The sequence below is a fragment of the Gallinula chloropus genome (genome assembly GCF_964237585.1).
Source record: "Gallinula chloropus genome assembly, chromosome: 3".
In the NCBI taxonomy this organism is placed as follows: Eukaryota; Metazoa; Chordata; class Aves; order Gruiformes; family Rallidae; genus Gallinula; species Gallinula chloropus.
In genome coordinates this window covers 73,087,584-73,113,473 of record NC_140087.1, presented here as the reverse complement: position 1 = coordinate 73,113,473, position 25,890 = coordinate 73,087,584, and the positions used below count along the sequence as shown (strand labels likewise).

The following is a 25,890-nucleotide window of genomic DNA, read 5'->3' as shown; positions in this document are numbered from 1 at the left end:
AGTTAAATCTGCTTACTGTACTAGGGTGTTATGTTTGGTAATGTTTGTGGAGTCAGACCCTGAAGATGTATCTTGTTCCTTGTCTGTCTTTGCTTGCTTCAAGATCTCACTTCTCATGGAACTCAAATCCCCTTTTGATAGCAACATGCTTAGATCACCGTACATACCCTTCCTAACTTTGCTGATCTGCCAGAGATTTGCATGTTCTGCTTCTGCTCCATTTGTGGTGTTCTCACCACTCACTCTTGCCACTCAGTCGTGTATTGCACTTCATCTGTAAGTATTTTGCCAGGTACTGGCCTTGCTTTATAATTTAACTGGGCTGCTGCTATTCCTAGTTCCAGCAAGAAGGGAACATGTTAAAGCTGTTGTAAAATAGTCAGCACCATGTGAAATTGAGAAGGTGGGATCCAATAATTTGAAACCCAGATGGTGTCTGGCAGTGAAAAGTAGGTGAGCTGTCATGCTGAAAAGCATCCAGAAGTCAGCAAAGGCACTGAGTTAATGATGTGGCACAAGAAAATGAAAGGCAGGGTGATACTGAGCAACCTCTGGAGGAGTGTCCCATTCAAGAGATTGAATTCTGTAGTCTTCTTTATGCTGGTGTTCTCCATGCAGGTAGTATAGCTATTGGAGCGGGAGCAATGGTGGATGCCAACTGTAAATGAAAAAGGTAAGAGATCTGCCAGCAGGTTGAACAGTCTCACTAGCAATTGTGATTAGCAAATATATAATTGGACAGCATCTTGCTGTCAGATCTGAGGGGGACGAGAAGCTTGATGTTGCTGTATGTGAAATAATCTTGTAATATGTGGGCATAGCATTGCTGGCTCCTGTTACCCTCCATAGGGATATGTTTGTGGAATCTGGGTTTTGGTCCCGAATGCCTTGATTAGGGTTGTGATAAGCAGCATAGAGTCTAGTTGCAGGCCTGTAGCCAGTCATGTGCCCCAAGGGTGAGTCCATGGTCTGGTCTTATTTAACATTGTCGTTGATGAGCAGGACAAGGGAACAGAGTGCACCCTCAGCAAATTTGCTGATGATACAAAGCTGGGAGGAGTGTCTGACACACCAGAAGGCTGCGGTGCTGTTCAGTGAGATCTTGACAGACCAGAGAGCTGGGTGAAGAGGAGCCAAGTGGTATTCAATAAGGACAGGTGTGGAGTCCTGCACCTAGGGAGGAATAACCCCAGGCACCAGTACACGTTAGGGGCTGACCTGCTGGGAAGCTGCTCTGCAGGGAAGGACCTGGGAGTCCTGGTGGACAACAGGTTAACCATGAGCCAGCAAAGTGCCCTTGTGGCCAAGGCGGCCAATGTGTCCTGGGGGGCATTAAGAGTGTGGCCACCAGGTTTGAGGAAGGTTCTTCTCCCCTTTTACTTTGCCCCAGGGAAGCCAGATCTGGAATATTGTGTGCAGTTCTGGGCTCCCCAGTTCAATAAGGATAGGGAGCTACTGGAGACAGTCCAGCAGAGGGATGTGAGGATGATGAGGGGACTGGAACATTGCTCATATGAGGAGAGGCTGAGACAGCTGGGTCTGTTTGGCCTGGAGAAGACAGAGGGGATCTCATCAAGCACTTATAAATGTCTAAAGGGTGGACGTCTAGAAGACGGTGCCAGACTTCTCAGTGGTACCCAGCAACAGGACAAGGGACAACAGGCACAAATTAGAACACAAAAAGTTCCATCTCAGCATGGGCAAAAACCTCTTCATTCTGAGGGTGTCAGAGCACTGGCACAGGCTGCCTGGAGAGGCTGTGGAGCCTCCTTCTCTGGAGATACTCAGAACTTGCTCAAACACAATCCTGTGCAACCTGGTTGCAGTGATCCTGCCTTAGCAAGGGGGGGGGTGGACTTGTTGATCTCCAGAGACCCCTTCCAACCCCTACTATTCTGTGATTCTGTGATTTTGAGTAGGAGCCCATGCAATCTCTGGACTCTGACAAGCTGGCTAGGTGTTGCTGTTGAACAACATTGCCTGTTTGATCAGTTAATGTTTATAATATATGTGGCAATGGTGGGGGTAGGCTTTTGCTGTTAAATATCTGAGCTGGTACCATGTGGCACTGAGTCACTCTCTTTGGAATATTTCCTGTGCTGCTACTGCAAATAAATTCACCAGCTTCCGTCTTAATAGCTTGCTTTAGAGCCAGCGTCACACTTCACACCCTATTTTGGACAGTCTCCAACAAGTTAATGTCTTCCACCGAGGAAGGTGAGTAAAACTGATGAGAGTATCCTTAACTAAAGAGCCATAAAATTCTAATAGAGCAGTAATGTTCCTAGTGAGCCTGAAGGGAATCTAATCAATAGTTATGAGGTTGAGGCTCAATTTATGGTCTTAATTCACAGAGCGTAGCCATTCTCCATTTTTGTACAGGATGCTTTTGTGGCTCTTGCTGAGCAGTGGAGTACAAAGTCAGCACAAGCCCTTTCTTGACAATTCCCTAGGCTTTGACATTTAAGAATAGGTGACTCTTCAGAGGTGGTGATCAGGGTTCTATGATCTAGTTGCAGTCAATTGTTCATTGTGTAGGACAGGCTGTACCAGCTGCATTTGTTCCAAGAGTCTTAGGCCTCTAAGCTGCCTCTGTGGTAGAAAGTTTTCCCACCTGCTCCTGACACAGCTTGATCTCTGTGAGTTTCCCAGCTGGTATATAAGCAGAGAGGCAGACGCTGAAATCTCATCCGAAAGTTTTTCTAAAACCTTTATGCAAAAAGTCAGAGCAGAGACTGCAGTAAATGCGAGTTTCGTGTAGCCACCTCCCACCAGGGGCCGTAAACATGACGCAGACAAGAGCGTCGCAAACACAGTGGCTAAAGCCATCTCTGTATCTGCTCATCAGACACAGGCTAGCAGAAGCAAGCTTTAAGTCTTGGATGTGGCAGGAGTGTCTTGCAAGCATGCAGTAAGGCCCTGGCTGGAGAGGGCTCTCAGTCGACGCTCGACCAGAAACGTCCTCTGACATTGGCGCTAATGCCGCTGACGGGTGCGTTTAAAATGCCCGCCCCTTGCACAGATCCACAGGCCAGCAGCCCAAAGCTGCACGTGGTCACGACTCTACCCATTCCCTCCCACGGCGGCTGCCCAGCACTGATTTTTAATGTGATTTTTTAATGTGATTTTTCATGTGCTCCCCGGCACAACCTCGGGCCTTGAGGCGTGTGCCCGTGAGCGGTTACACTGGGTGGGAGCCGAAGGAGTGAAGGCCTGGCGCTTTCAGGGAATGGAAGAGATGCAGAAAGATGCAGGGGGGTAGCTCTTGTCGCCAGCCCGGGGTGGGGGGCTGCGGAAAGCCGGGGCTGCCGTTGCCTCCGGAGCAGCGCTGTCCCACCGGCGGCAGCAGCTGCAGGGAAGGGGGCCGGAGTTTGGGAAGCCCTAAGCTGGGCCAACAGCGCCACCCAGGGCTTTATCCGCGCAGCCCGGCCCCGGTCTTAAGCGCTTCCAGTAATCAGATCCTCATGTATGATGCCGCCTGGAAAACTTTCCAAGGCTTAGCCCTTTTCTGTTCCCGACAGACTACGCTGATGAAGGAGGAGTCGTGTTTGACTGCCGTGGTTTTATCAGTAGAAAGCCCCGTGTGCGGTAGGTTAGATCAGCCACAGGCACGTCTCTAGCCCAACAACTGCACTCACGCGAAGAGGGCTGCGCTGCCGCATCTCCAGCAAAGCCGTTAGGGTGGCATTATTTATTTGCGAAGGTCAAGGTGGCTTATAAAACCTCCCGTTCCTGCTCCTTCGCTACAGCAGAGAACCCACTGAGGCCAGGCTGAAATTATTTTGGGAAGCTTTTCTTGAACAAATTTACAGAATCACAGAATCGTAGGGGCTGGAAGGGACCTCCAGAGACCATCGGGTCCAACCCCCCCTGCCAAAGCAGGTTCCCTAGGACATATCACACACGTAGGCGTCCAGACAGGTCTTGAATATCTCCAGAGAAGGAGACTCCACACCCCCCTGGGCAGCCTGTCCCAGGGCTCTGTCACCCTCACTGGAAAAGTTCTTCTGCACATGTTGGTGCGGAACTTCCTGTGTTTCAACTTGAAGTCATTGCCCCTTGTCCTGTCTCCACAGACCATTGAAAAGAGGCTGGCCATTTCCCCTTGTGTTCCACACTTCAGATATTTATAAACAGTAATCAGATCCCAATGTGTGACCTGAGATGACCAATACACTCAAGGAGTACGTCAGCATCAAAGTAATAGGTTCAGACTCTGTAACAGTGAACAGGCTTTTATTAAAGTGACCCTGAGCAACCCACCGAAGACACATACCGGAACAAACAGTGGTACAATGATTAGAGAGGTATGAGAGTACCAGGCATTGACTGTAGAAAAATATTTCAACAGAAGCAGAAAAAACCCTCAGAATTGATCAGGACACAGAACGTAGTGAGAACAAACCCTGTCCCACACCAATTGTCTGTACTCTCCATTCCCTAAATGTAAAGCTGTCTGGTGGTCACTGGGCTACTGGCCATCTCTCCACTCCTGAAGTTTTCCTGGCTTGCTACAGATCTGAAGGGGATCCTCTCTGCAGGGCAGGAGGCAGCTCAGCTGAAAAAGCAGGAGGCTGAAACAGCAGCAAATGAAGTAGGCCAAAGACTGTAGTTTTACCACCAAACAGTGTAGTTGTGGAGGGGAAGGGGATGAATGAAGTTAAAAGTTTGTACGTTCCAGCTGAGCAGCTGAGGCTAATTGCATAGTATGGTGGTTTGACCCTGGCTGGAGGTCAGATGCCCACCAAAGCCGCTCCATTATTCCCCTTTTCAGCTGGACAGGGGAGAAAATACATATTGAGAGGCTCAGGAGTCAAGATAAGGACAGGGAGAGATCATTCTGCAATTAGTGTTACAGGCAAAACAGACTCAACATGGAATAAAAAGAAAACCCAGTGACACCAGAGTAGGATAATAAGAAATTAAACCAGATCTTAAAACACCTCCCTCACACCCCTCCCTTCTTTGCAGACTTCACACACACACACACACACACACACACACACACACACACACACACACACACACACACACTCCTCACACCCTTCCCCTGCTGCATCACAGGGTCCCACCCGCAGCAGACTGTCCGCCATGAACTTCTCCAACACGAGCTCTTTCTCACACGGCTTCAGCTCTTCACCACCTGCCCCAGTGCGGGTCACATCCATGGAGTGCAGTCCCTCAGGCCCTTTCTGCTCCAGCCTGGTCCCCCACAGAGTCACAAGTCCCCCCAGCAAACCTGTTCCAGTTTGGGCCTCTCTCTCTCCACAAGCTGCAGGGCCTGCCAGGAGCTTGCACCAATGTAGGTCACAGCATCTTCCATATGTCTCCACCTGCTCCAACGTGGGGCCTCTCCACAGGCTGCAGGTAGGATCTCTGCTCCCCATCATCTTCCATGGGCTGCAGGGCGACAACCTGCTCCACCATGGTCTTCTCCACCGGCTGCGGAGGAATCTCTCTCTCTGGCACCTGGAGCACCTCCTCTTCCTCCTCTTCACTGACCTTGGTGTCTGCACAGTTTCACGTCTTTTGTCCTTTGCCCATAGCATGGGGGTTTGGAACAAGATGACCTCTAAGGTCCCTCCCAACCCAAAACATTTCTGTGATTCACGATTATATGAAACCTCTGTGTATTCCTGACATGGGACAGCTGGAATTGGGTATTTAGAAAGCCCATGTGCTGTATCAAGGTGAGAGTGTTGCTATAGTCTGCAGCTCCGTACCACTGTCTTTCCTTTGCAATTTTTTTTCCTTCAGAATTTGGCAAGAAAGGTTATCTAAAAACCAGTCTACATCTTGGTAATCTTCAGGCCACCGCAAATAGCGACTCCTCTGTAAAAAGTTTCGAATTGGTTTGTGTTTCATGAGTTGATATTGAGAAATTGACCCAACCACTACCATAATGAGGACATCTTTCAGATCACAGAAGTACCTGCTCTGGGCAAAATTAAAGGCTTCCACGCACCACCCATCCTTGAGAAACTGCCTGGTCACGATGCAAATTGTTTTCCTGCTGTTCCAAATGGCATCACGAATATTGTTGATATGTTCCTCCCCAGGCAAGAAATCTCTTTCCTCAAAGCACAAGGTAAACCTGTTTTTATCAAAATACTGTGAATCCAGGTGCTTTAGCAAAGAATTCTGGACCCATGCAAAGTCCTTTTTGCTGTAGCACAAATATGCATCATACCTGTATTCACCTGCTGCTGGTGGAAGCCTGTCTATCATCTTTTTGGTGATGGTTTTATACCAGACAAAACAAATTCCCCGGCAGCGAGTAAAAACGATGGCTGCCACTAGAAACATTAGAAGAGTGACAGACATGAGGATGAATATTGAGAATCTGAGTGTCTGCTGGAGTTCATCTTCATCACAGTCATCGTATGTCAGAGACGACAGCGGTATCCCTGAAAGCGCTGGTGGGTATACACAGTACCTCTCAGATTGGGAGCCAGCTAGAGTTACATTGGTTTCATTTAGCCACACAAGTAGTCCCATTAAAGCACAATCACAGACATACATATTATGTGTTATATCCAGAATACTCAAAGTCATAAAGACTTCAGGCTCAGGGGAAAAAAGGTGGTTTCCAGATACGTTTAGTTTTGTTAGGCTTTGTGGAAAAAGCCCAGGAGAAAGATGAGACAATAGGTTGTAAGCAAGGTTAAGTGTTTTTAGAGATGTTAGGCCTCTAAAAACTTCCTGCGGAAGAGCACTAAGATAGTTGTTGTTCAGAAGTAGAGTCTGAAGTTTGGTCAGTGTCCTGAACACATCCACGCATAAACCTCTCCCCCATATAAGCTGTAGCATATTTTCACCAAGATCCATAAAGATCAAATGATTATTTTCTATAGCATTATCACTTTTCACACAGTACGAGAATCGATTGTGTTTTAAGAAGATATACTGCACACCTGGGACTTTGAAAAGAATATACAGGTCACCCAGGTTTTCCAACCAATTTCTTTCTAAATCAACATAAGTTGCTGCTATTTTTGTGCCAAGTAGAGAGATTAGCTTATTATCAGCTAAATAGGCAGTGGTCAGATGTGGAAGGGAGGGGAGGTTTTTAATGGCATTGTCTCTGAGATCAATGATTTGCAGACTTACTAAGTTATGAAATGATTTTTGGTCAATTATCCCAATATGATTTTGCCGTAAATCAATATATATTAGACTATGTAGATCCTCAAAAGTATGATCATACAGCTCGCCTAAAAGATTACTTGAGAGATTGAGAAATTTCAAGTTTCCCAAGCCAAAAAATGCATGCCTTTGGATTTGATTTATCTTGTTTTTGAAAAGGTTCAAAAATTCCAGATTACCAAGGCTTTGAAAGACTAAAGGTTGGAGAGAGAAAATGTAACCGTTTGAAATGGCAAGTGAATGCAGATTACTCCTTGCTAGTCCAGCAAATGTATGATTATCTGGATTTTTTAAGTTATTAAAGCCAAATCCTGAACCCATTATATGATAGCTAAATATTAAAGAAAGTATTTGAGTCCCTTTAATGGCTGTACAGAAATTTTGGACTTTGCCTGTGCTCCAGCCATTTTCACTAAGGTCTAGTCTGGTAAATGTAATATTTCTGAAAGGATTTGGGCATTTGGCCCAGGCCATTTCATCTGTCTCATACAAGCTATTACGCTTGAGGCTAAAAACTAAAAAGTGCTTTCCTTGGAAGCTAGTAAGATTGCTTTCACACAGGTTGGATATCTGGTTGGAATTCAGGTCCACTGTTTTCAAGACTGTTAGATTATAAAATAAGGGATGAGGCTGAAGCTTTGTGATTTTGTTCCCTGAAAGATCCAGTTCTTCTAACGAGCTCAAATCTTGAAGGTAGCGTTCCTCTAGGATGGAATTTCCAAGGTTGTTGCTACGCAGACGGAGTACAGTCAGGCTTCTCAAGCCCACAAAAGCATCGAGGTCCAGTTGAAGAATGCTGTTGAATCCCAAGTCCAAGGTACGAAGGTTTGGCAGGTTCCTGAAAGCCCCTTTTCCTATGGTAACAGGATAGACATATTGCTTTCCAATTTCCAGCAACAACAGTTGCTCCAGCAGTGGAAATGAAGTTGATGTCACTTGTCTGATATAGTTGAAAGATAGAAGAAGCTTCACTGTATCCTTTGGCACAAGTGGAATATCTGTGAGGTTGCAGGAAAGGTATATGGAGATTTGGGCTTCTGAATAGCAGTTTCTAAATGCACATGTATTGCTAGTTAGTGATATTCCAAAGACAAGTACTAGCTGTCGATGTAACATCATGAATCTATATGAAAAAAAGTGAAAATAGTAAGCATTAATTTCTGTAGTTGGTTATCTATCCAGTAAGTTGTAGATCACATTTTTAAGAGTTCTGGAATAAAAGACTAATGCCAGGCTAAAACTGAGTAGTAATTTGGGGTTTATCCTTTCTCTGAAGTCTAACAGGCATCATCTGATAGGCTGGTTTATCAGAAGATGGGTCCCAAAGAGAGGTGAGCACCTCCTACCACCCGAAAAGTAACCTTACTTCACGTACCATAAGGGCAGCATCAAAACCTCACTAGGTAAGTGGGAAAATCTTGGCCCAGCTATTTAATTTGTGTGATGGAGCTGACAATGCTGGCATATTAGCTTAATTCCTTAATCGGTTATCCAAACAGGTTTAGAGAGTTTGGATTTACCAAACTAAAGCGCAGTCATCCAGTCATATCAACAGCATCCAGGCATCTCAAGAGCATCCAGCTCTCCTTGTGAAGGCAGTCAGGCGATTTGGAACTGCAGTTACACAGACATGCCGAACAGCCACGCATTTTTTTTTGGGGGGGGGGACTCTTTAGGGCCCCCTTGCGCCTAAGATTAACCCTGCAACGGGAAATTGTTCTTGAAAGGGTTGTAAAGTAATTTTGAAAGTTGCAGGGAGGAACAAGGCCAACAGCAAAGGAAAAGAAAAAAAAAAACACAGTAGTCTGAAACTGCTGCAAGATTTCACACTTTGTGGAAAACTGCATCTCCTGAACTGTAAATTCCCAAATTACACAGAAAAGTGCATAACATAATTTATGCAGCTCACTGATGAAGCCATTAATTTTTTCCCATTCTGGAATTTCCTTGCATTATGCCATCTGCCTGCCTCTCTCTTTAGCTGAGATAAAAACCTCTTCAAAGCAAGGAAGGTCTTTTCTTAATGAGCATGGTAAAGAACAGATTATCATCCCTAAAGTAACTGTTTACTGCAGTTTGAAAAAAACCCCAACCTTCCAACTAAAATTGCAACTATCCTTTTAAAAAAGCATTTATAGAAATGAAATGACAATCTAATGGAAGAATTTTTGTGACCTCCAGTACAATCTGCCTACAAATTGGTAAGTGTAAATCCTTATGGAACTAGACCTCCAATGGGCAACTAACGGCTGCAAAGTAAATCTGCTTCAGAAAGAAAAAAAGTGGGGCTTTGAGCCAATAATTAGAGAAGTAAACCCCACTAATTATTATTATTATGATGATTTGAGCACACTGCTGCTTTAAAGCACAAGTAAGAAATTCTATACAGAATATTCCACATCAGCTGAAACCACTTTATACTTGTTGTCATCATACAAAGTGATTTCTGGGAAATGAAAAGTGAAGAAGTGTCACTGTGATAGTCAAATTGCAAATGCCAAGTGAAAAAGCTAGCTGGTTTTTAGAGACTAGCTTATAAATAGGGCAAGATTCTTGAAAGCAACAGAGATTATGACTATAGGATATTGTGCTAAATTCTAAAGTCCTGGCATTCAAATGCTGTTCACATTTTTTTCTCATTAAGGGATTCAGGATGTGCTGTGAAGAAAAGCAAATTGCAGGCAGTGAGTATCAAAATTCTGTTTAGAGAATTTTAACTGCCTCTGGGGAATAATTCCTAGTACCAGAAAACAGTTGTGTGATCTACCCTCTTTTTTTTTTTTTTTGATCTAGCATGCATTATTAAAAGGGAACATTATAATGTTTGTCTTTGTGACTACCAAACGTTGTAGGTTAATAAAAAAGGCGTAACTAAACATACAACAGGTCGTTCAATACCTTGTTTACTTTTTACTTTTCTCTTTGCTTGAACCATGAAAACGAAACACCGTGTTTCCCTTTTATTATTTGTTAATGGTTACACTGATTCTTGTTGACACCATAATGTAAGATGTTCAGCATAAAGAGTTTTAAATCACATTTATCTTTGAGATGTTTATATTTCCGTTCCTTGTATTTGCTCAAATGCAGTGGCTGGTTTTTGAAGTTTGGGCAACACCACAGCATCACCAAAAGCAGGGGCATATAGGAAGTACTTTGGAAGTCAAAAGTTAATAGATGTGTGTGTCAGTTTACCACAAGTAAATCTCTGAAATATTTTGAGTGGAAGGAGTAGAAAACATTGTTGCAGTTGTTCTGAAATGTAGAAATGTAGCTTTATTTTTATTGTTGGAAAATAAGAGAATGGTGAAATATTTCTAGGTACCTCTGCTTTTATATTTATCTGCTTTTCCACATTCTTCTAAGTTAAAGAAGTCTCTAGCAATCTCTTAACAGCGTTACACTCCACCTCTGTTCTCATTAGGTGACAAGGAAGATTTCATTTGTAAATTCTTTGCTCCCTCATCTTTTTCTGCATAAGTTACTACCTTTTCTTCCGAATTTTGTCTCTCCATGAGCAGGAGGAGGATGCCGGCAGTAAGTAATGCTTCTTATTGCTCTCATGTGGACAGCAAAGATTTTCAATTTAGCAGAATCCCTCCATGTAGCATTTTATGCCACACTTCACTGTCGTACATGAGCACATGAAACCTTTTGGGAAGAATGTTCTTGCCACAAAATGACCATCATCCCATTCAGTTATGTGCCAGTGCATGGACACGGAGGCGAAGGGATGTGTAAATGCTTCTTCATTCATTATTGAAAAGTGAAGTAATTAAGCTTAGAGAACCAGAGCTCAGTATGTGGTCTCAGCCTCCTCAGGAAGTATGCATCTGGGTCAGGGAAGGCTGCTGAAGATTCTTTGAGTTGTCTGGAACTGACCTACATTGCTGTACTAACTTTTTTAAAACTTGGTTTAGTTAGGTTGGTTTTAAATCACTGAGAGACCTTCACCAGCACAGCAGAAAAGAAACTGAGAGTACCCAGGAGTGGATATTGTAGTAGTGCCTGTCCATCCCAGCACAGCTGTGTACACCTTGGGGCATTCACAGGAGCGGTCAGTAAGCAGGGCCTGACGTATAGCTGAAGAGGATGCCTAAGGCTGTCTCCTTTTTGACCTATGCTATCCAGGAACGAAGCTAGAGTAACAACGCTCCCACAGAAAGTTAGAAAGCACTTGCCCTTCCCCTTCCCACACCCCCAACAAAAACGCCCTGGAGTGCACACAGATAAAGAGCAGGTTACCTACCTTACTGTAATCCTTGCGGGGGGCCAAGAGTAGGTGCTCGCTTTTTAGAAGAGTGATCTGCAAGGGAGATTCAGCCCCAGCAGTGGCTTTGTGCAGTCATCAGTAGCGTGCTTCCTCTCCTCAGCAGCCTCCCCAGCTTATGCACCACCACCCCGGGTCAACTGTGAAGCAGCACTTGCCAGCGGGAGCGAGGAGACACGGGCTGTACGCGCCTACGGAAACGGTTCTGGTGGTTCGCAAGTGTTCGGCCACGGGTTTTGGGCAGCCAGGCAGCAGAGTCGCTGGCTATCTGGATGGACTCTAGAGAAGACCAGTTTGATACAGTCATCAGTAAGATTTCACAAGTTTGAAAAATCTTCTCAATAACCCACTGCTGTGACCGTGGTATCCACCTAAGGAGGTTTTCTCCTAGAGGATGGCTCAGTCAGCCAGAGGAATTATGTGCCCACCACAAACAAAGATTGCTTGAAATAATTCCACAGAGATTAAGTCCTTTGACCAAGAACAGTGGTCATACTGGTGTGGTTGGTGGATAAAAAGGTAAAGGCAGGGGTAAAGCTGGTATTACTTTTATTATCTGCAGAAAAGAAAAAAAGTAACTTTTTTGCTAGCTTTCACACAAACATCCAGGCCATCTTCCACAGTTGCTGAATCACAAACGAGTAGGGTATATATAGAAATTAAAGGCAGCAGCATCTTTTGATAAGTGTGTGAGAATCTTACCTCTTAATTGCCACAAGCCTGCTTTAGGTTAAGGATTAAGGGATAAAGCATTAATCCTACTGCCAAGTTGGAAGGCTTTTTTCCCCTTTGGCTCCATAAGTACCGGTCTTGCTGTTTGGACAGCAAGATGTGAGAGCCTGCACGACTGCTGTTGTTACCCTGATGTCTTTCTGTGAAGCACCACTAGTTGCCACAGGCAGCACAAAAGCTGCCCAGAGAAAAGGAAGAAACTTAGTTCTTGCCTGCAAAATCATTGTGTACAAGGTCGTCCTCTTGTTTCCCCTCTACACTCAAAGACATGAGGCACTGAAGAGACAAAGACCATCTTAACCATCCCTTAATCAAACTTGAGTTTGCAGAAGTGTTTATGAATATATTTCTAGAGAAACTGGTGCCACACTCTGCTTTTTGGCAAATTCTAAGATTTGAAATAATTCTCTGTTTTCAAATCTAATCACAAATACATGGTTCTTGTAGAAAAATCATATTTCAATTTTTTTCCTTCTGCTTGTTATATACACAAATACGTTCTTTCCAACTTCTGTCCCTCTCTGACCTTCACCAGAGTACCTGTCCTTCCTGATAGGTATGGACACGTTTACAGTTGCAATATAATGAATTGGTGGTCCTGCCCACGTATAGCTTCTGAATTCTGCTTGAAGTAGCTGTGCTCCTACTATGAAATTGCTGTGGCTTACTGTGCCTCTCTGTAGCACCCAGTGTTACTGACAAAGACTGCATGACGTCTGTCCCAGACCAGAAACAAGTCAGTTGTTAAATTCTTTTGGGACAAGGGACTAACCAATTCCTAGAGGAGTCAGTTCACTGACTCTTCTATGAATTGGTTAATCCCAGATCTTCCTGTCAGAATCTAGGAAAGTGCAGCACACACAAACAGAATCAGTGAAGAGTTCAGCTGCTGGTACAAAGTCCGTGGGCATGAAAGAGCAGCTGGGAACATGAAGCAATGAGCAAGAACTGTTTGGAGCCTTTGGATAATTGAGGACATTTTCGCTTAGTTTTAGGTTAAACTTGACTCAGTATAGATAATCTTGACTAGGAGGACTATGAGATTTCAGAGGGCTTTTGTTTCAGTTCTGGAACAAGAATCCCAACAACGTCAAAGAAATCCTTTCTTTCTTTTCTCCTGCTTCCTCGTTCAAAACTAGTTTACCTTTAAGAACAAATGTTAGGAAAGTATTTCATGTCCTGATCGTATGAAAGTCTAAATACCTCATGTTTGTACATCTGTAAGTGATCTCTGGCCACATCGGACATAAGGTGTTTGGAAAGGTGCTTGGAACAGCTCCAGGAAAACGGGATTACGGTAAATAGAACAGCCTATTACCCCTCACTGTGCCAGCGGGACAAAGCTGAGCTGTAAGATATGACAGGGCACACATACAGCTCGTTGGCAGGTAGGGCTGAAATGGTGTCTCTCGCAGTTTCGTGGTGTGGGACGGCTGAGCCAACCCAGCAGTGCTGCAGAAGCCTATGTGAGGGTCTGCTACCTGACACTTGACTGTCAGTGAATGATCTCAGTTCCCATCTCCATCTTCTTCCCTTCAGCCCCTTTCTCTTTTCACTATACTTTGGCTTTGGCGTGGACCAAGTGCACCTGCATACACAGGGGGTTTAATGCCTGTATTAGTGTGACCTGCTGCATCTGCCCTTTTTCCACATTGCTGTTTAGTCTGTATGTAGAGGTAACATTTAAGTTACCTGCCCAGGGAATTCTGGATGTTAGCTGCCCAGTCAGAAAAGTAAGGTCCAGTCAAAGGCTCAGAAGAAAGGCTAGAAAGCATGCAGAAACCTAACACACCTCATGTACAATTATAAGCCCTATCCCAGGTGCAGAGTTCCTGCTCCTATCTTGTTTGGATTGCATTCACCCTTCTGTGGAACAAAGCAGACTTGAAAAGAACACCAACACAAAAACCCTAACAAAAAGAGGAGGGGAGTAACAAGCAAGCCCCCTGCAAGCCATGGAAAGTCATCTCTGTTCCTTCTATGTCATGGGGCTGAATCTTCCTGTAAAGTATCTAGCACAGCACCTGTGACTTTCATGTTTTCTGAGAACTGGTCAAAGCTACTGAGGCTAGAGACTGCAACTTTGGCAACTGGTACCTCAAAGTGGAAGAAGACGCTAAAAGAAGAACTCGAGTTAACCATAGTTCTCCAATTCTGCAAGACAAGGGAATACTGATTGGATGCATGTACTGAGGCATGTACTGACAAAGGGGAGAACAGGCAAGTAACATCAGCTGCTAATTCTGTACTCATCTATTCAGTTAGTAATTCTGTACTCCGGGCTCTAAGATGAAGTCTGGTTATGAATTTTGGCTAAACTAGTGTTTTGGATTTAAGCAACCAAAATCACATGAGCAATGTTCTATTCTGAAATAATTCAGGGATTTGATCTTCCAACCCCTGCTGAGCAAAAAATCCTCACAGCTCTTCCAATCCTGTTTGCACAGCCAAGCTTCTGCAGGAGGTACCGTTACCTAATGTCCTTACGTGCTTACAGCCTTGTGGTTAAAGCAGGTTCCTTGAGTAAAAGCCAGACTGAAGCTTCTCAGACTGAGGGAGGTTAGGTACTTGGGTCTTCCACTTCCTTTAATGGTCTAACTGGGTGGTAACTTCAGTGACCTCTCCTTTCCTTGGTTAAAGTTGAAAAGAAAAAGCCCCTGGCTGGCATTCCCTGTACTAGACCCAAAGCTGCAGCGCTGCTAGAAGTGCTCCCCCACGGAGGCTTGCTTGGGACTGTGTTCTTTGTCCTGGTCTCCACATCTGCCATTGCTGGGCAAGGGTCCTCACCCTGGGCTGCTCCTGTGCAATGGCTTACACATACTTGGAGCAGCAGCAGAAATGGGGGTGCTATGTGTGTTTATGACTGAAGGAAGGGCCGTTTGGCTCAGATTTTGGGAGCTCAGCTGCCTGAAATCTACCGAAAATCACCTGAGTAGACAATGTGTCTCAATCTCATTCTTCAGTTCTTGAGTCCCTTCCTGCCATTCAAATGAGTCTCGCTGATCAGTTTTCCCTATATATTCACATTCACCTAGGGAATTAAGTCAGTCCTACTTCTTGGAGAAAGTGCAGAACAAGTAAAATATCTTCATTCTAATACCCCAGTGTCATTAGTCTTTTCTTCACTCATGGCAACAATTATGGGCATCCTTCCCAGGAACCGGTGATGCACACTGGCTGTGCAGGACTGTGTGTCTTTGGCACTGTGTAAAATTTCTCAGAAAAAAACCCAAAGACCTTCAAAGAAGGTTTTTCTTTTAATCCAACCGAAAGCCGACTGATGGGGAGTTTGTTTGTAATATTTATCTAGGCCATAAAAAAGATAAAAAAGATATATCACAAACAGTAAGCTTTTGTTCTTAGACTGGCTAAATAAAGGCCAACTGCTATTCTGAAAATATGTACTGATGCTGTTATCTGATTGATCAAATCTACTTACTGAAACAAAAATAAAGCCCCAAGTTTTTGTCCAGGCTTTAAGTCATTGTAACATGTGCACTGGTGCTCATAAAAAGATGCACAATGTAAACACACTGTTCTTCATGGTGCCCTGCTAGCCAATTACCATCTAAAAAAGAAACAATCTCACTCATCAGATGATTAATGGATGTGTCCCTTTCTACCCCCTCACCCTCTCCTTTAAGTTGGTAGGATGCTTAACTCAAAGATAGCATTTTCCCACTTAAAATCAGAAGCATGTTGTAAGGCAGGTGAGTACTGTGGCAGTGTCTGGGGAAAGCCTAAGACAGTAAGGCCTTTAATGACCTGAACAGCGCAGAGGGACCATAAAAAACCCAGCCACTGGTTTGAGTTATCAGAAGCTACTTATGGGATGTAATGTTCCTGTTTATCATCTAGGTTTATTTGCTTTATACCTATTTATTTGTTTTGATATCCCCTCAGGTTGTATGTCACGATGCAGGCACAGACAGACAGCTCTATCACATTGTAACAGCTCTTTAACAGAAAGCAGTCTCCAGAAGGGTGGAAAAATAAACTGGAACATATAGACTCCAGCATGTTCTAGGATTTTTCTCTGAGGGACTGGGGTAAACTGGATAGGCACAGGGAGGGTGCTGTAGCCCCAGACTCTGGCCCCTGCCCCAGCTGGGCTGTGTTTAGCTGCTAGCACGACTGCCAGCCTGCTCTTTCCCCAGTGTGAGCAGGCAGCTGAGCCGGCTTCCAGGGAAGCACCCCAGCGCTGGGCACTGGTCCCTCTGCCAGCCCCGCGCTGCCCAGGCTCCTCTGACTCTGTGTCTGACAGGGAATGATGAAGGCGGAGAGCACCTCAGCTAGGCTTGAGAAGACAACCAACAACATTTCTTATGCTCTTCCAGGTCCTAAGGAAATTAATTCCTCGAGTCTTCAGTGAGGGCAGCAAAGATTCCTGGGTTTGTGTTTTGGTTTATTTTTTTTTTCAGGTTGATGCTACAGCTGTTTCCCAGCAGAGACACTCGTTCAAAGCTGCACAAACCACCCCTGGGCAATCAGTCACCACTCAGGTGTTCCTGCCTTACACCCTGAATCCACGCTGGTTTTCTTCAAAGACTGTCACGTGATAACTGCCTGGCCTAGACTAGATGCTAGGCCAGGGAAGTGGCATTTTTTTCCTGTTAGTTTTCCTTCCCCCTTAGCGATCACTTTGGACCGTGTTTTTCACACTGTGTGTGGGTTTAGTCCAGGGACAAAGGTCCATTTTTGTGCTTGCAGGATATGTAGAAGCAGCCAGGATTAAAAATCTCACCTGGAAAGATTAAAGTGATAAAAGAACAGGACTCTAAAGGAGGACAGAGTGTTGCAGGAGGCCAGCTTTCACAGATGCGATAGAAATTCTTGTGGAAGACAGCAGTGAGCGGAGAAGCAGCATTTGGATTGTAACTCCTCAGGTCCCAAGCAGAGCTCTGTGCAGCCTCACCTGCAAGGCTTTTTAATAAAGCTCATCTGGGCTTTTGTACCAGTGAAACAGTTCATTCAGTCACAGAATGCTTTGGTTTGGAAGGGACCTCAAAGATCACTTAGTTCCAACTCTCCTGCCAAGGGCAGGGACACCCTCACTAGATCAGGTTGTCCAAAGCCCCATCCAGCCTGGCCTTGAACGCTGCCAGGGATGGGGCTCCCACAGCCTCTCTGAGCAGCCCATACCAGTGCCTCACCACCCTCAGTAACTGAAGTCAGCAAATACAACTCAATATCTAGCTGGAAGGGACATGGTATGGTTGACACACCTGTGCTCCTGGGACCCTATCTGGGCACATTAGTTACGAAGGAACTGTGAAAAGATTATGGTGGCAGGTCCCTAAATATGTGTTGTCAAACGGAACAACTGATAAGAGAGAGATGTTTGCTTTTGCAAGTTTATTTTCTGCACACGTGTTTTAAAAAAACAATCAAAACATAACAAGGAGAGAAGTAGTAGAGAAGTAACATAACATAGTAGAGAAGTAGTAGAGACACAGCCAGCCAATCTGCCCAGCACTTCAGTGAAGTTGGACACCTGCTCAACTCTTTCCTCAAACAGAGACATTAAAAGGATACCTTCTGAATGTCTTTGAAATAGGCTTTGGATCAGAACAAATTTGAGTTAGCTCTTGTCAGTAGATGAGAAAAATGTGAAAGCTACACTGTCAGGCACGGCTGACATGACTTTGTACTGTGTAACCTGTTGTGCACGGGAAACCTGGCAAGTGAGGACAGAGAAGTAGTTCAGTGGCCTGAAGCAGCTCTGTGTGAGGCTGTCAGTGAGTTAGGTCACTGACTCACAGAGTGGCAGTAGAGTCCCGGGGCTCACCTGCACATACATCCCAGGTCAAGTGGTTATCTACTGATGTCCTTAACACAGGAAGGTCCCAACCAAGCAGAACAGCTGTTGCACAGGCTAACCTGCCTGAAAGTCGTATAGAGCAGAAGCAGGAGACTGAACTGCACGCTCCATGCAGTGCATGCCAAAAGATAGGCACCTGATTTCCAAATCCATAACAGACCTGCAGGCTGACACCTGATAGAAATCTCCACCCAGGTTATGTTTTAAATTCTGTCCCTACCCAGCCCTTTCTGGAGATAAAGCTAGCAATGTCTTCATTTGGCACATAGATCTATCATGTGAAACAGCTGCACTCAATTCTGGTTTCCGCATAATGCAGTATCAAACCCTTTAATGTCACAAATACCCATTAATTGTGGAAAGCATGGGTTATTTTGGACTGGAAGCACTCTCCTCCTCCTCTGTTACAGGTCTTCCAACTCAGCAATGTTCAAGATTCACTAAATCAAAAACATGTTTCAGCCTAAGAGGAGTTGGAGTATGCTTTGTATGGGGGCCAAGGGAGGGGAGGGGAGAGATCTGCTCTGGGCAGGTTCCGTATTCTGACAACACACATGTTAAAATCATCCTTAGAGAATAGCTTGGAGGCCCGTCTTTCCTTCCCCTCTGGTTCCTGGCTCTTACTGTCTCAATCAACTTCTAGCAGTTCTTGCACAACAGCACAGCTCCAAAAGGAAGCAGAAGTATGCCCAAAAGAGCCAGTTTCTAATTGGGAGGAAAACCAATGTCTCACTTGCCCTCAGGCAGAAGACAGAATTGAGTGAACTCTCCCATGACCTGTATGAACACTCCTAGCCACAAGCCACAGAATTAAAGGTGTACAGTAACAGTTCACTGCTCCATTTTAAAACAAGGCAGCCGCCACTGCTGGGTTTAGGGCTTGGTCAGAGCTAGAAGCACACCTGCGTCAAAACACCCGTGCAACACAGGCAGACTGGGTGCTGGGTGACCATCCCTGCCGGGCTCTGGCACTGCTGGGGATCTGTAAGAGCAAGATGGTCCATGCTGGGGTACCGAAGCGAGGGGTGGGGATCCCCACAGACGTCCAGCAAGAAGGATTCTCCCAAGCTGAGGTGCAGCTCCTACTGTCTTTGTGCCTTTTAGGAACTTCATACCCCACAGATCTATTTTTTTCCTCCCCTAAACTGAGTGTAACAACCCTTATCAATTGGGGGGGTGGGGTGGAGAAAGAATGCTAAACAGCATTCAGCTCTGAAAAGCGTCATGTGCACCCCAGGTGCCAAAAACCTCTCTGAGGAGCAGGGAACGTGCCCGACTTCCCTGCGGCTCAGAGAGGAGGAAGGAAGGAAGGAAAGAAGGAAGAAGCTTGACCCTTGGACAGCGGTAGGCTACGACGGGCCTGGGTACGGCTATCGCTCGTTCTCACCGCCCGCTCAGCTCCCCGGCTCAAGCCCGGTGTCCCGACCGCCACCGCCCGCGCTTACCTCCTCCTGCCCGGCCCGAGCCGCCACCGCCGCACCAAGCCGCGGAGCTGAACCCACCCCGTCCACAGGGCGGAGCGGAAACCCGGCGGACAGCGGGCCTGCCCCAGCGAGCAGCGGGGGCAGGCCTTGCTTGCGCTGTCGGCGGCACGGGTCGTGCACCCCGCTGCTCCCCGCCCTGCTCGGCCTCCGTCTGCCCCCAGCCCGAAGTGAGGACAGGCGTTCACCACAGCACAGCCCGTCCCGTGCGGAACGGTGAAGGTGGTGAGCGGTGTCGGGCGGGCTGCCGGCCCCGGGCAGCAGAGTGGAGCCCCTGCTCTGCCGGGAATAGGTCGGCTTTCACAGGCACCCAAAGCAACGCCTGGGCTTCGTGCGGCCCCGGAGGCCAGCGCCAGGCCGGGGTGAGGTGCGGCGGGGGGAAGTATCTCGAGGAGAGAGGTAGGGAGGCAGCGGTGAGGAAGCCCTGGCGGGTGGGAGCCCTCCCGGCGTTCCTAGGAGCAGCTGCCCGGTACCGGGAAGGGGTCGGGCAAGGGGAGCCAGGCTGAGGGCGCAGGAGCCAGCTCCTACGGACTTCGCTCAGTGTAAGCTCTCGGTAGAAGGTGATAAAGGCTGTGTAAGTTGGGACTGTTCAGCCTGGAGAAGAGAAGGCTAAGGGGGGGACCTAATTAAAGTTTATAATTACCTGAAGCAGGGGATGCAGGGGGAATCAGCCAGCCCCTTTTCAGTGGTCTGTGGGGACAGGACAAGGGGCAATGGCTGCAAGTTGGAACATAGGAAGTTCCACACCAAGATGCGGAAAAACTTTTTCACAGTGAGGGTGACAGAGCCCTGGGACAGGCTGCCCAGGGGTGTGTGGAGTCTCCTTCACTGGAGATATTCAAGACCCATCTGGACGCCTATCTGAGTGATGTGTCCTAGGGAGCTGCTTTGCCAGGGGGGTTGGACCCGATGATCTCTCGAGGTCCCTTCCAACCCCTACAATTCTATGATTCTGTGATCTCTCTGACTCCTCTCGGTCTGAGCAGTATAAAAAGGTTGCATTTGCTGTCTGCTTGGTGCCTGAGCCCTGTCTTCTGGTCTTTTGTAGGTACGGAGAGCCGGCTCAGCTCTGTCTCGGACCTCGGGTATTGCTGACCCTCTGATGTGCGCTTCATCTGACCCAAGCTGACTGTAGCTGGCTGATGCTCTGCTCACCTTCTTACTGTATTTCTAATGGTCACTATGGTCCATTTTCTACATTACCTTACACTAAGTAGAGTACTTAGCCTGCTAAAGCTGTTAGGATTGAATGATAGGTCTCTAGCTAAGTGATTTGCCTGCTACTGTAATTTTTAAAGAGGGATCCATCCAGGAATGAAAAGGGAAATAAAAGAGAGGACAGGGCAATTTTCATTTCAAACAAAATTATAGTAATTTAAATTTTTGTCTTTAATTTCAACGCAGTTTCTGGAAATTGATGCTGTTTGAAAAAGTGGCCGCTTCTGGGCTAGCTCTTGAGCGTGCTGCTGCTTGGCCATACCTGTAGTAGTGAGATGGAGATTTAGTAACACTGCATGGGATGCTCAGGTGTGTAAAGCGTTGGCTCTGCAATATACATCATGTTCACCAAGGCGTGACCTAATGTGGAAGCTGGCAATGCAGAAATGATGGACATGTCTTAACACACTCGGGCACTGAATCAGTAGTTCTAAGGCAACTGAAAGCAGGACATGTTCATCTGGAAAGCAGTACTTTTGCTAAGCTTGGAATACTGTGTTTAAAAGAATCTCAGGGGATCAAACAAAGCCAAGTAAACAAGGAAAGTCCCACAAAATTCTGTCAGGTCACATGGGGTATTAGAGAACTATCTGGAAGCACCCATTGTTTTGTGCAGATTTACAGTGATTGTGATACGTACGCTCAAATATATAATACTTAGTTTCTGTTTGGTGCTGCTTTTCTCACTTACCTATAGTTGAATAGATGGAACTGGGTACCTGAAGTTCTGAACAGTTTCAGGATTACTCTCAGCAATAATTAACAAGAAAAGGCAGAAAGTCTGTAGTAAGTCTCACTTCCACTGAGCGTAGCACTGCTTTCCAGGTAGTGACTGTAAAAACCAGCATCAGGATTTAGACATGTTTTCCCCCAGTTTACACATCTCAATGTGTGTCCGATGTGGATACTTCCTTTAAGATCCTGTTGCTGTAGCTTGTTGATGCAGGTAGTAAACACCGAGGTGTTTGTGGATCCTGTCAGCTTGGGCCTCGGTAACTGTTTGCCCATGAACGTGAAAGGCTGAGATGCTCTCTGCTGAAGTGACTGAAGCAAGGGCCAGAACCCAGTGACAGTTTAGGTGAGAGCTAAGCCAGTTTCAGATTGTGAATGAAAGCTTTAGAAGTGCTGAAGCAGCAGGTAAGCAGGACTGCAGCCCTCTAATGGTTGTAGTCTTTGAACATCCTTCTGTTTAATATACAATGTACATTTTAGCATGGAAGCAACGTATTCACTGCTGCTAAGAAGTCACAAATTTACAGAGGTGTTTTTGCAGAAACCCTTGTCCACTAATGGTTGAAAATCCAACCTGGAACTTCTGTTGGTTCGGTGCATTGACTTTGATGTATCACTGAAGAAATGTGTGCCCACTCCTATTACAACTGCAGACTTGCTTCTGGATTCAATCTTTTAGATGCACTTATTAAAAACCTCCAAGTTTAAAATGTGTAAATCACAGGACTCTATAAAAGATGCCAATACATTCAGCTACTCTGCTTCCGTAACTCAGGAAGAAAAGAAACTGCTAAGTTGTCTGTTACTGCAGCTGTATGTTCTGCAGCGCTGTGCTGACATCTTTCTGTGCCTTCTCAGGTCACAAAAGACACCCCCCCACATAACCATCTTGTGGTGTTCTGTCACTTGCAAGAAACAGTGGAAACTAAACAAAAAGTTGCCTTTTTGCCATGATGCCTGTGTTAAGCAGAGATGTGTTTACAGCTCCCCTGTTGTCTTATGCAAGTTACATACTAACCGTGAGCTGGACACCAAGCAAGCACTGTAAGGCATTAGGAAAGAGGGAAAAAGATGTCCTCTCCACTATGAACATGAAAGCACCAAAAATTAGGGACAGTGACTTACAGAAAATAAGTTCTGTAAGTATAAGGATTAAGGTTAATTCATAAAAGGTCAGTAAATGCTTTAACAGATGAAACAAGTAATTTGTTCTATGTTTTGATAAAGGTTACTAGGCTGTTTGTCGCCATGGTTTATCACCAGCTATGATGTCTTCTACTGATGTGCTTGTAATATTTCCAGTATATCTGACTCCATTTTCAACATGCTAATAAAACACATGAGTAAACTGCAATCTTTATAAACCTCCTGAAAATGTGACTGGGATATAATCTGTATTGAAGTAAGACACAAACAGGTGATCTCTCTTGTGTTGAATGGAGTGGATTTAATTCTGCAAAAAGTGCCCCTTGTGAGGGCTGGTTGTGCGAACGATTTTAGTCAGTTGTAATGAACTCAGACTATGAAATTCTACTAGCTGCTGATGGTTATCTATGGTGGATGACTAACACCACCTAAATTAAGGTCTATAGCAGTGCTTTAGTGATTAATGCATTAAATTACTGATTTCTTACATGTAAGACACTTAGGAAATGTGTATCTTTCTGTACCTCTGGGCTCGCCTGTAGCGTACAATAGGCAGGTGAAATACACGATCACTTCCCACAGGCGTTTTCTAAAGCAGGCTTCCACCCACACAAGATCTATGCTGTAATAAGGTCATTATTTCTGGAGACAGGCATTTTCATTTCTTGCATAGGTAATGACATTAAGTTCCTCTACCTTATGAGTCTCAGTTAGAATTACTGCATTAAATACCGAGAATTATTTGATTTCTCCCCCCCTGGATTTCACAAAAAATATAGGAAAATCTGTGATCTTCTTAATAAACCTCCAGCTTTAAAAAGAATAAAATAGTGCTGATGTGTTGTGTTGAGTGTTTGGGGAATTGTTAATGTGTATTAGAAAGCTTCTATCAAAGCAATGATGTCAACAGTTTCTCCACACAATGGATAGAAGAACAGATAAATTTCTACATATATAAATTATTCTCCTTTTGTGCATATAGAAAGATTCAAAATGAGTCTTTGCAAATGAATTTTTTCCTGGTTTAGATAGCATCAATTTTGATCTGAATGTGCCTCTGTGAGCTTCATTCTTAGTGAGACTAGGAAGACTTTACGGAGGGAGGTTTTTCCATTTATAGGCTTTTAGTCTTGACTACCACTGAGTTCACTTACAAATATGAGTGTGTTACTTTGAGCAAAGAAGAGAAAAGCAAGATCCCTAACCCAGTCCTCATCAACCAAGGCAAACTCCTCATTTATCCTGACTTCCTCTGGGGCCTCGGGGGTCTGTGGATCCTGAGGACAGTCTCCAACAGGACAGACAGAGATGCAGGTGGCATTCAGTAACTCCACCTTCTTAGTACCCTCTGTTAGCTGGGCATCCACCTCATTCAGCAGAGGGCCTACATTGCCTCCACTGTTAGTTCTGTCTGCAATGTATTTGAAGAAGCCCTTTCTGTTGTCCTTGGTTTAACTCCAGTTAGGCCTTAGCTTTCCTAGTTGTGTCACTACATGTTCTGACAACTGTCTGTATTCCTCCCAAGAGGCCAACCCTTCATTCCATGACCTATAGACCCTTCCATAGACCTTATAGAATTCTATAGTGCACCTACATTCTATAGACCTAGATTCTGTAGACCTATAGGATCACACAGTGCAGGGAGAATCAAGTAAGACACGAGAGCGAGCTTGAAGAAAACATTCCTGCAGTGTTAACAAGAAGGGCGGATGAAGTTAAAACAAAATGTACCGGTAACACCAAAAGAAATGTCCCGTGAAATTGAAAATGGTGTGTGCTGACAGTATGCCAAGGTTCTGCGTGCAACTGGGATTTAAGAGTCAGCACTGCCAGGACAGCTGCATGCCTCCTGTTGCGCTTGAGCCGGCTGTCGGTTGAGAACTGCATACTCAGCTCGGATGGCAGGATTGCTCCATTCTGACCACTTCTCCTAACATGAGAATGACAAATGAATTGCAACATGCCATGTTGTGCCACTCAAAACCACAAAGGCTGAGGGGACCATAAAAAAAACCCCAGCCCATCACTTCTTGCACTCCCAGGACTATTATTCTAAGGATCTCCAAAGTGATTTATTAGCAAGGCGTGTGATATCCTGGAGATAAAGTCTGTAATGTTCTTTTCCCACATGGACAGGCGCCTGCAGGCATCAGAATAATCACCCGAAGCCGCAATACTAGATCACATTTTAACCAAGAATCAGCAGGCAGTTATCATGTACAAGGATTCCAGAGTGAGGACCTCTGAGGAGCCAGGTGAGTTCTGCGGCTGGCTGCAATCTGAGCAGTGCAGCCATGGAGCTGTGCCAGACGCCGTTTCCCAGCAGCACCCAGCCACCACAGCCCACTCCAGGGAGGTGAGGGGCAGCTCGGCCTCCTGCCCCACAGCTGGCAGTCATGCTGACCTGGGTCTTGCCTGCTAGCATAGAAAAATACAGCAGTTGTGCTGCACCTCACCGGGCACCTGGTTTAGTGAGGCTCTGACCAGCATACTGCCAGCATTCCGATGGCCAGGAGGAGCCAAAGCACTTGGAGCGGGAGGCAGCTCAGTAGGTGTCACATCGCTTCTGGCTTCACCTACACCCAAGCATTCAACCTGTCTGGCATGAAATGGCTTTCACTTTTGTATGTTTTCCCTACCTGTTCTGACATGACAGCAGTTGCTGTTTGCGTTGTGCTATCGGCCTCTTCTTTACACCTGTTCCTGCCACAGAAAGTGCTGCCTAAGGGAAAGAGTGCTGCTGCAGAGGCTCTGACTCACTGCCTGTGAAGCAACTGTCACTTCACAAATGTTTGCCTGAAAATAGCACGCTTGTTACTTTCGGTAACCCCACAGATTGCTGACATTTTTCGTTTATGAGGTGGTTTGGCCCTGGCTAGAGGCCAAATACCCACCAAAGCTGCTCTATCACTCCCTGTTCAGCTGAAAAGGGGAGAAAAATGTATATTGTGAGGCTTAGGACTTGCAATAAGCACAGAGAGAGATCACCCCGCAACTAGTGTCATGGGCAAAACAGACTCAACACAGAATAAAGGAAAGAAAAGTTATTTATTACAATTAAACTACACATCCAGTGAAACCAGAGTCAGGTAATGAGAAGTGCGGCCAGGTCTTAAAACACATGCCCCCCCACCCCTCCCTTCTTAGCAGACTTCACCTTAGTCCTGATTTTACTCCCTTCTTCCCCCCCAGCATGGCACAGGGAGGGGCAGGGAATGGGTAGTGGGGTTCAGGTCAGTTCCTCACAAGCTGCTTTCTTCCTCCTTTAAATCACCTCTACTTCCCCTCACCCCTACCCTCTTAGCAGACTTTGGTCATAATTTACTCCCTTCTTCCCCCCACAT

General features: G+C 45.6%; 1 protein-coding gene across 1 annotated transcript; it reads right to left on the bottom strand.

Moving 5' to 3' along the window:
• Positions 1 to 5,342: 5,342 nt before the first annotated feature.
• Positions 5,343 to 8,265, bottom strand: TLR5 (toll like receptor 5; the record flags this gene model as incomplete). Its single annotated transcript, XM_084261285.1, has 1 exon — positions 5,343 to 8,265. The coding sequence occupies one exon, from the start codon at positions 8,263 to 8,265 to the stop codon at positions 5,686 to 5,688; it is 2,580 nt and encodes an 859-aa protein (XP_084117411.1). The 3' UTR covers positions 5,343 to 5,685.
• Positions 8,266 to 25,890: the final 17,625 nt, after the last annotated feature.